A 10,192-nucleotide genomic window follows, 5' to 3' on the forward strand; every position below is an offset into this window, starting at 1 on the left:
CCCACCAGCACCACCACCACCACAGCCACCACCACCTATTTGTCATTTCATTGTGCTGTACATGATCATTTAAGAGCTTTTTTTCAAGATTTTAAGAGCTGGTAAGAATATTCCCAATGGTTTGATCCACCCATGAAATAGTGTCATAGCAGTCTTTACATTCACATATAAAATTAAGTGAAAATCAATATTTAGTTGTTGGTGTTGTGTCTCATATGAGTTCACGTTGGACTTTGTTTGTCTTCCTGTTTGGATGTGATCAAATAGCCCAAATGATGCATCATAAATCGCTGGTAGCTGTTTTCATGAAAGTTCTTATAGAGGTCCTGACACTTTCCAGCCGTGTCAGGCCTCTGAGATGAAAGAAAACCATCCAAACTGCACAATACGATTTTTTTTCTTCCTCCAAACACCTGCCATCAGTCTGCCTATTAGAAAAAACATTGTTGCACTTTAAAGCCATTTCAGACCTCTACAAATATGAGACGCTACTACACGCGCACAAATTTGGTGCGATTGCTCTGTAAAAATGTCAACAATGCAAAGACAAGTCGGGGTCCAGAGCTCCCTCCTCGCTGATGGGGACTGCTTCGACATGTGGCACGACTACATGAAGCTGGGCAGGCTGCTGGAGAGGCTGTGCCGCGGGCGTGAGGAGGACCACAGAGACGCCGAGGGCCCAAAGAAGAAGGACCAGGCCGAGCCGTGGAGCCACATCCGAGTCTCATCCCGGCAGGAGGAGTACAAACACTCCACAGAGAGCAGCTCAGCCAGCAGCCTGTCTGACACCAGCTGCAGCGGGACTTCCTCGGTCTGCTGCCGCTTCTGCAAGCAGAACGGGGAGTCTCCGATGGTGTACCGCTCACACAAGCTGAAATCTGACGAAGGGAGAGTCACCTGCCCCATCCTTCGGAACTACACCTGTCCCATCTGTGACGCCACCGGGGACTACGCTCACACACGCAGGTACTGCCCGCAGGCACAGCGGCGCGAGGCTGCGAAGATGCTGCGAAGGGGCAGATTCTGGTAAGCTGCTGCTGCTGATGGACACTGAGAGACTGAGGACACTGAAAAGACTGTAAATAATTACCAAAAAAAAAAAAAAAGAAAAGTTTTTAGCCATGTGTTCATGTGCGCACAGACTGTTTCAGGTATAGAAATGTGCAGCTTGGAGTGAGATGTTTCATGTTTGGAGCTTCCCTATGTTTTGTAAATATTTGGAGTGTAAATTTTCTGAAGTTTTCTTATGCGACATCTATGTTGCAACAGACTTGGCTGCACTTGTTGAACACTAATTTTGCTAATAAAACCTGATTCTACTGAAGTCTGATTCGGTTTTTTGTTTGAAATTTCCAATATTGTTGTGCACAATTTTGAAGTACTTGTGCTTTGGTGGTGGTTACACACTCATGTGGAGTAAAAACATGATAAGTAACTATTGGAAAAATTCTGCACTATTTCCTGGGGTAAATAGGCCTAATCAGCCTACCGTTTTATTACACAAAATAAACGAATGAAGACGACGTATATCTGAAGGTTAGACATTGTAGATACAGTTAGTCATAACTCATGATTCATAACTCACTAATTCACGTTCGTAAAAGACCAAACTCTGGTCCCACCTCCTGGGACACAAACTACATCGATCAGGTGATAAATTGCTGTTACTAAACTGGTCAATGAACAATGACCTCTTTTAGAGAGAGAATTATATCATAGAGATTATATCACTGGATTATTATAGGCTAACTGATGCTAATGTGATTGCTAATGTTTTTTTTTAACATTGTAGCTGGCCAAGGTAATTTTACCTACAGTAACATATTAGCCATGATCAAATTGTAAAGGCCACCTACTGCTGAATGATTTGATTTGATTTGATTTGGTTGTTTGATTGCCGCTTACTAAACCTGGCATCTAAGGATAACACGGATCTTAACAGATCACCTCACATCTTGACCTCTGTAGGTCGAAGAATGAGAGTGAGGTGGAGTAACATTCAGCTCCTTTACTGCAGTGAAAGTGGTAATAAGTCAATGCAAAAGTACTGCAGTACAAGTAAAGGTCAGCGAAAAGTACTTGCCATATCAAGTGGCCCCATATTGAGTCATATTTTGTAGTTTTTAATTTAAACCAACTTGTTTAAACAGTGTTAAGAAAGATTTGTTTCACCTCTTCATAGAATTTGAGAATAAAATGACTGTATAAAAACTATCTGCAAAATTACTTGTATCCACAGATATGAAAAATAAATGTTGTGAACTAAAAAGTACCCTCCTAAAGAGGGTGGAGTGGAAGTATAAAATAGTATAAAATGGACCCACTCCAGTAAAGTACATAAAATTTACTTAAGTACAGATCTTGAGTAAATGTACATACATAGTTGAGTTCTACTGCTGATGAGGGGACATTTCATGACTCTGAGGAAGCAAACTCTCACCTGCTCTCACCTGCTGGATTGGATATGATAAAGATCCGTTACCAAACATCACTACTGGGTCAACGTCTGGCTCTGGAACTCAGGTTACGAAGCAGGGAGTTTCTTCATCTCAGCTGATAGGATTTTTTTTTTTCCCTTTCATTCAGTCCGTGGTTTGAAAACAAAGGGCACACGAAGCAGATCTCTTAATGCTGATGATATACGTTTCAAACACGTACACGTGCCGAAAGGTCATAAAAGCTTGGCTCTTACACAACCTGCCTTTTATGAAATAAAAAGCTCCTCCTCGACAGCTGTCTTTGTGTTGCATTTTCCCTGCTTTCATCCAGGAACGCACGGTCTGTCTTTATTCATGTTAATATTGGTGCAATTTGGTCTTAAGACTGAGTTATTATCAAGGTCTGCTTCTCACATTATAATGTGCTTTGACTTATAATCCTTGTGCTTTTTAGATAAGTCAACTGATCCACAATGGCAAAACATAACATTAACCTTCTGATTGCCATGGTGCTGGCTTTGATTTTCTTCATTATTACCATGGTGTTCAACGTTCTGGCAGGCCCGGGAATATGTAAGTCTGAGTTTTGATGCTCTATATATTATTTTGTTATTCATAAATTCATTTTATTTTTTGAATTTTTAAATTCCCCCCCCCCCACAGATCCATTTTTGTCGACCACTGGTAATGTTTCGGATGAGTTTGTAACCGAGATCACGCCAGCAGGATGGACCTTCTCCATTTGGTCAATCATTTACATCTTTCTGGCTTTAGTGTTGCTCTACCTCTTCTCCGGCATCTTTCGGAAGTAAGAACCTGCCTAAATTGAACGTTTTTTCATCTTTTCAAAAACAATCAAAGGTTATCTTTTTCTCTCCTGCACTCTACCTGGTATGTTGAAGTGTACTGTGATTTCTTTCTCTAGGAACGTCTATGGTTACGTCTACTGCAGCCCTGCTGTTTTGCCACACGGATTTTACGTGGCTTGGTGCTTGAACCTGGGCTTCAACACTGGATGGTTGTTCCTGTGGGACAGAATGTGAGATAACACCTTTTTCTTAATTTTCAAATGAAATCAGTCTGCAATTTATTTCACAGTGTTGAGAAACCATCTTCATTTAATTGTTACAGGTAAACAATCGGTATTGGTAGCACATCTTTAACGGAAGACAACACTGTCCAGTGCATATAGTAGAAACATGCATTGGACTTTAGGTGGATTTGGAGTCCTATGTTGTACAGATTGTCGTGTAGATAAAATTGACCTGGCTTGATTGAAAAAAAAAAAGCAGGATATCCACACAAGAAACGCTTTTATTTTCTACTTTATTTCAACTGATCACTGTGATTAAACATACTTTTGTTCTATCTGTCATCTCCATCAAAGGTTGATTCCTGCTGCCCTGGCTTTCCTCATCCTGATCGCCTTGACTAACTACATCCTGATATTCTTCTCCTGCTTTGGTCTCCATAACTACGGAGCCTGGCTCAACAAATACCACCAAGTAGACCTGTGGCTCCACCGTGTCTTGGTGAGAAGTGCAGCTCAATTTCAAGTTTATTCTTATCTGCTACCTCCCAGCAGCATCTTTTGCGCCAACTCTTTTTTTAACTAATGTTTTTCTTTGAAAGACATCTCTGCCTCCGTCTCGGCATCTAAGTCTTTTCTGTTGTCCTGTATTGCAGATTCAAAATGGAGTCGCCATCTATGCAACATGGACAACCATCGCATCCCTCGTGAACCTGGCTGTTGTGCTGAAATACAATGCAAACATGTCCCAGGCGGACGCCGCCACTGTCTCTCTCGCTGTTCTGACTGTACTGTTATTTGTGTGGTAAGTGCAAAACAGAGGAAAATCATTTCAAATTTAACAAAAAAATAAAAAATAAGAAGTAGAAAACATATTTCTGTAGCAAATGTATCGTCTATCTCACAGGTTTATGCTGGAAAACACTGTCCTCGACAAACACGTGAGGTTCATTTTCACCATTTACCCTGTTGTGATCTGGGCGCTGACGGGGGTAGTCATGAAAAACACTGCAGCTTCTACTCGCAATAATATCTTCACTGGTGAGGAACTAAAAATAAAAAAATCTGTTTTTCTATTAATTTTCCCCTGAACTACTGCAGAGACATACTGTATTTGCAAAAGCCGAGATATAATATAATGTTTTTCTTCCACTATAGATGCCCTGTTGGCTGTAGCCTGTTTGTTTTGTGGCGCACGGGTATTTTTGGTCACCTGGAAGCAAATCAAACAGCCATTTTACAAAGACTTCAACCTCGAGGTCCTGTCTCCGATGGAGGTCGCTGAGAAGCAGAAGAAGATATTTAAGTGATGCTGAGTGAATATTTTTTTCTGATGAACCCTGGTGTTTGGAGCCACTGTCGTCTCTGTATGAGATCTACTTCTAAATGCTTTGTGTATTTTGTAATTGATGACTTTTGTTTTGCGTTGGGTGACACTGCTGAAATTAAAAGATGCTGAAGCTGTCAACACGTCGTATACTCATCCTGTGCTCTGACATCCCTGACAGACACAATTCATGATGCACTTCACCGTTATTTTTCATACAAATGTGAAATCGTTTCTGTTCATGCATTATGAATTTTCTTTTCGTTTGCCATCCTGCAAAAAATAAATATTTTGTTCCTCCATTGTGTGTCTTTGTGGAGTGATTATAGAGATAATGAACTGTTTCATTAAAAAGTACAAGAAACATCCCTGTAGATATAGAGTCTGGATGATGGTACTGATCATTCTGCATATTATAAAATCAGGACTACTTTGTGTTGCTACTCTTCTGGCTTCGCTGCTTGTTGAACCACATTGTCTTTCCATGTAATTGCACTGTACTTCCTGTCAGATTTTTATGCGTTTTATTGCTCCATCCTTAGCCTTGTAATAATGTTCCTGTCAGTGTTTGATGCCTGCTTTTCCATTCCCAACATCCCTCTTCTTCTTTCTCTCTCCTTTATGGTATCTCTTAAACAGATTATATTTACATATCACCCAGTTGCAATGATATCTTCACTGGTAAAACAAAGATAGTTCAATACGAATGATACAGCTATACATGAACTATCATGCATTTATTGCCAATATTCCTCTTTAACCTTGACTGACTGCTCTCTGGACCTTTTATGGCTTTTTTCTAACATTGCTTGCTAACACAACTCATTAGGCTCTGATAAGGAGATTATTACAACACCTTACAGTATAGACTCTATAATTTAAACATTTGCCAGATTTTATTTTCTATCAAATGCCAACTTACAACTTGCAATTATTACTTTCTGTTGTGTTGGATGAAAACACTAAAAGCTGAAGATGCAACACAGTAAAAACAAAATAAAAAAAATTTGGTGGTTCAGGACTTTTTCTGTTGAAAACGAAACAAAGATTATTTATTTAAAATTTTCAGTTATCATAAACTTTCCACATACATGTTCACGATTCACAAAAAATTTCAAGGGGCAAAAGTCGGCAAGAGTTTCACGGTTGAGGAGCCAAACCCTTTATGAAAAAGACATAATGTGGTGTGATTGTCTGTATGGCCTCTGTATTTACTGCATAGAGACTGAGTATTATCATTTGCCCCGCTCCTCAGGAAGGTCAAAGGTCAGGTTCAAATACAGGTCAGGCTCAGGGATACTTAAAAACATTTTAAGAATTTTCTCATTCAGTACAAACTATTGAGATGAACCAAATGAAACTAAGTACTAGGCTCTATAATGGTTTCTATTTTCTATAAACTGAAAGTCTGGATGTCTCACTGTGGTAGTTCTTTACTAAATATGTAGACTAAAAAAATTAAATACATACACCAAAATAAAATATTGTTCTTAATTTAGTAGCCACATATATGAATGATTTCCTAATTGTGTCGTGTATGTGGGAAAATATTGACAGTTTGTCTTTTATGATCCACTCCACCGAGGCAACAATGTATACAAGATAAGAGACGCACGTGACGCTTTGTGAGGTGGTAAACCTTCCTCTTACACAACCAGCTATTCTATAAAATAGGCAGTCCTCAGTCACACTTACTCCTGGTCTTCGCTCAGGGAGAAGCAAAGAAAGGTATGTGTTGTTTGCCTTTATCGTGTCTTAATCATGTGGGCACTCTTTATGTTAAGCTGGCAACCTTTTATTACTCTGAGACGCAGCGTGTTGCAGTGGCACGTGGACGGGTCTAACATACATACTACTGTGTATACAGGTAGTTTTGAAATGAGCAGTTTCCAGTCTAATTCTGTCTTTAAAATTTCAATGCTAAACATAATTCACTTTGAATGACTTTTTTTAAGTATTCCTGGTGAAAAAAGCTGTAACTTTTGTCTATATGGCCTCTGGAAGGTGAATGATTATCATCACTTGTATGACTGCCCCTCAGGGAGGTCAGAGGTCGGGTTCAAATGCAGGTCATCACCACTGAAGTTGATTTGCCAGATTTTATTTTCTATCAAATGCCAACTTAACTTGCAATTATTACTTTCTGTTGTGTTGGGTGAAAAAACTAAAAGTTGAAGATGCAACAGTAAAAAAAAAAAAAAAAAAAATCATCACCACTGAAGTTGAGAGGGATTAACTTGGATTTGTTTCAGAACTTCTTTTTCAGTACTTTTCAACATATGAAAATAACTGTGTGGTTATGTGCATGTGGTTTAACTAAAATAATCTTTTGTACTTTTTGAATCGTTGCAGTTTATCACAGTGGATCACAATGGGAAAACATAACTGTGGTCGTCTTGCTGCAATAGTGGTTTCTGTTGTCGGCTTTGCAATAAGCTTGGTGTTCAATGGGCTGTCAGTCGTTGGGATAGGTAAGTCAAAAATCAGTTTTCACTTTTAGACACTTGTTGTTACTTGTAGAGGATGTTAAGTGAGACTGTGAATGGGCACCGCGGGATTATTGAGAAATAACAAATATTATGTGAACATGTCATAAGCCTCTATAATCTTGCCTAATGTTTTCATTACTTCTCCCTCTAGGTCCTTATAACACCACTACAGCCAATGTGTCGGCTGTGTTTGACACCCAGATCACACCTTCAGGATGGACCTTTAGCATCTGGAGCGTCATTTACATCTGGCTGACGGCCATGATTATCTACATCCTTGCGAGCCTTTGCAGAAAGTTGTGACCAAATTTCTTCTTTTTTTTTTTTTTTTACATTTTCATGTTTAAAATGTTAAAATAATGCAAAGCTTTCCCAAACGGGTCAAAAAGAATAGGTGTCTTTCGCATAATCGGGGAATATATAATCCCTCTTATACCTATTATATATATATTGCCTGTTTGAGATGACACATTTTAGTTGCTTTTAAAGCTACAAACAAGAATAATTGACTAAACTGACAATTTAACACAGATCAAATGTTTGACTTTGGCTCTTTTGTCTTGTAGGAATGGTTATGGCTACGTTTACTGCAGCCCTGCAGTGCTGCCTTATGGATTCTTCATTAGCTGGTGCATCAATCTGTGTTTCAATATTGGCTGGCTGCTTGTTTGGGACAGAGGGTGAGCGTTTCGTCCACTGGAGCTGTTAAAGTGGCTCCGTTGACAGTTCCTCATAAATAAGCTTGCTGTGGTGCATATTATAGGTTTATGTCTCACTATGTTTTTACAACAACTTCATGTAGACTCCCGTATAGGCATTTTTCAGACATTCAAATGAAAATATGTTTTTCTGCTGTTATTGTCCTTTACTAAAGAGTGATGATCGCTGCACTGGTTTTTCTCATCCTGGTCATCTGCACAAACTACTCCATGATATGCTTCATCTGCCATGGGCTTCATATTTATGGACCTTGGCTCAAGAAGTACCACAATGCAGACCTGTGGCTCCTCCGCGTGTTGGTTAGTACGACAAATGTACAGCATTTGCATCATTAAGTGTATATGCTAAGGTTTTAATCTTGCATGTGCCAGGTTATAGGAGCCTGTTTTGTTCATGTGGTTTAAATGCATAATGTTTGCTAGTGATTTTCTAAAACACTTTTTAATACAGGTTCAAAATGGTGTAATGATATACACAACATGGACAACCATTGCAACTCTAATCAATCTGACCATTGTACTGACTTATGATGTAAAGATGTCCCCAACGGATGCTGCCACCATCTCATACTCTATTTTGGCTGTTTTGTTGTTTGTGTGGTAAGTGGTCGTCACTTAATAATGCAAAATCTCAGATGTGCATGAGTGAGATTCTGAAGCAATGTGTTTGTATTGGGTGTTTCACAGGTTTATTCTGGAAAACATTGTCTTGGACAAACATGTGCGGTACATCCTTGTCATCTACCCTGTTGTAATCTGGGCTCTGGCTGGAAACCTGGACAAAAACTATGACGCCGAATCACCTACTCGCAATGGCATCTTCATTGGTAAGACACTGTAGACAGTTACATATGAATTATATGTGATAAATATATGATAATCTCTACAATTGGCTCATAAACAACATCATAAAAAAAGTGAATAAACACAATATTAAGGAAACCATATACCGAGTACAACCTATTGTGACTTTAAATAAATCTACAGTAAAGACAATCTAATTACAGCACATGTGAAACAATGCTCACATTTCCTTTTCATCTCTAATAAATGAGGAACTATTATAATGCTAAAACTGTGCACAGCAGAAATATTGGTGACCACAAATATCTGGTAAAAGTTGTACTGACTGTATTTTCATATCTCAGTTGTAGTGTTGGCTTCAGCCTCTGCGCTGTTCATCACAAGGATTGGTTTGGTGATTTGGAGACACATCAAACAGCCACTTTACGAAGATGTCAGCCCTGACGCCATGGAACCGATGGAGATTGCTAAGAAGCAGAAGAAGATATTTTGCTAAACATATTTCTTAACATTTTTATAATATAACATACTGAGGGTTCACGCCTTATGCCATAGTAAAACATGTGTAATTGTTTAGCATTACTTTGTTGATAATAATTAACAAATTTATTTTTAATGGTATATAGCATGTTTTAAAATGCACTTAAGTATAACTTGCATCATTTTGATTTACTATATTCCTCTTTAACCTTGACTTATGGCTCTTTTCTAACATACAGATCGCTAACACAACTCCTCCACCTTACAGAATAGACTCTATACTTCATACTAATTTGCCAGGGTTTGTTTAATGTTTGTTTTATAATTTTTAGCAATTATGTCTAATGCTCTGTAACCTCAGTACCAGTATGATTTATGTCTGTATTATTGACCGTATTATAAATTCAATCTAGTTTGAATTTAAACATGATTGACCTGTAGGGGGCAGCAACGCGAGGCGCCCTGTTTAAGTCAAGTCTGACGAAAAATAAAGTGTAGAAGAAAAAGAACATCCTGTGAACTCCCGTGGTTTTTTGCCCAGAGAGTTGTTTTTCAGGCAGCAAGTCCACGGCGATCCAAGGCTTGTCCACCGGTTAGACAGACATTTATGCTACACTTTTATTACGTTTGTTATTTTTTGTTTTTAGTGGAAGTTTTCTAAGGCGGAGATTGTAGGTTATCACCTGCCGAATTAGCAAAACATTAGCGATAGTGCTGCCTGAGAGACTGAACTCAGGGCACATAACCGAACATTCAAATGCGCGGGTTACTTACAAACTGTAAACAGCGGTATTGTTTTGCTAACGGTAACGTTGGTAATCAAGTGAACAAAACAACTGCCCCACCAGCCTTCACATAATTGTGTACTTATTCCTAACGTGATTTTTACAGATTGGAGTCAGATG

General features: G+C 38.8%; 3 protein-coding genes across 3 annotated transcripts; all 3 read left to right on the top strand.

The window, feature by feature from the left end:
* Window positions 1–387: 387 nt before the first annotated feature.
* On the top strand, window positions 388–1,103 carry nanos2 (nanos homolog 2). Its single transcript, XM_023407889.2, has one exon. It carries the CDS (start codon window positions 530–532, stop codon window positions 1,028–1,030), a length of 501 nt encoding a protein of 166 aa, XP_023263657.1. The 5' UTR covers window positions 388–529; the 3' UTR covers window positions 1,031–1,103.
* A 1,653-nt stretch (window positions 1,104–2,756) lies between these two features.
* Window positions 2,757–5,095, top strand: LOC111656237 (uncharacterized). Its single transcript, XM_023407884.2, has 7 exons — window positions 2,757–3,011; window positions 3,102–3,246; window positions 3,364–3,477; window positions 3,826–3,970; window positions 4,125–4,273; window positions 4,376–4,509; window positions 4,627–5,095. The coding sequence occupies exons 1-7, from the start codon at window positions 2,912–2,914 to the stop codon at window positions 4,776–4,778; spliced, it is 939 nt and encodes a 312-aa protein (XP_023263652.1). The 5' UTR covers window positions 2,757–2,911; the 3' UTR covers window positions 4,779–5,095.
* Window positions 5,096–6,481: 1,386 nt separating this feature from the next.
* On the top strand, window positions 6,482–9,798 carry LOC111656236 (uncharacterized). Its single transcript, XM_023407883.2, has 8 exons — window positions 6,482–6,523; window positions 7,148–7,266; window positions 7,436–7,580; window positions 7,851–7,964; window positions 8,159–8,303; window positions 8,455–8,603; window positions 8,691–8,830; window positions 9,152–9,798. Exons 2-8 carry the CDS (start codon window positions 7,167–7,169, stop codon window positions 9,301–9,303), a joined length of 945 nt encoding a protein of 314 aa, XP_023263651.1. The 5' UTR covers window positions 6,482–6,523; window positions 7,148–7,166; the 3' UTR covers window positions 9,304–9,798.
* The last annotated feature ends 394 nt before the right edge of the window (window positions 9,799–10,192 follow it).

This window comes from Seriola lalandi, unplaced genomic scaffold, assembly GCF_002814215.2.
Source record: "Seriola lalandi dorsalis isolate HSWRI2012SDOR001 ecotype SW California unplaced genomic scaffold, Sedor1 jcf7180002054351, whole genome shotgun sequence".
Classification (NCBI taxonomy): Eukaryota; Metazoa; Chordata; class Actinopteri; order Carangiformes; family Carangidae; genus Seriola; species Seriola lalandi.

Bases quoted from the DNA above. Each gene is read 5' to 3' on its own strand.
- LOC111656236 (XM_023407883.2), top strand. From the start codon at position 7,167: ATGGGAAAACATAACTGTGGTCGTCTTGCTGCAATAGTGGTTTCTGTT. The intron at 7,267-7,435 runs GTAAGTCAAAAA...TTCTCCCTCTAG, and splicing joins GCTGTCAGTCGTTGGGATAG to GTCCTTATAACACCACTACA. The intron at 8,831-9,151 runs GTAAGACACTGT...TTCATATCTCAG, and splicing joins TCGCAATGGCATCTTCATTG to TTGTAGTGTTGGCTTCAGCC.
- nanos2 (XM_023407889.2), top strand. From the start codon at position 530: ATGTCAACAATGCAAAGACAAGTCGGGGTCCAGAGCTCCCTCCTCGCT.
- LOC111656237 (XM_023407884.2), top strand. From the start codon at position 2,912: ATGGCAAAACATAACATTAACCTTCTGATTGCCATGGTGCTGGCTTTG. The intron at 3,012-3,101 runs GTAAGTCTGAGT...CCCCCCCCACAG, and splicing joins TCTGGCAGGCCCGGGAATAT to ATCCATTTTTGTCGACCACT. The intron at 3,478-3,825 runs GTGAGATAACAC...TCTCCATCAAAG, and splicing joins TTGTTCCTGTGGGACAGAAT to GTTGATTCCTGCTGCCCTGG.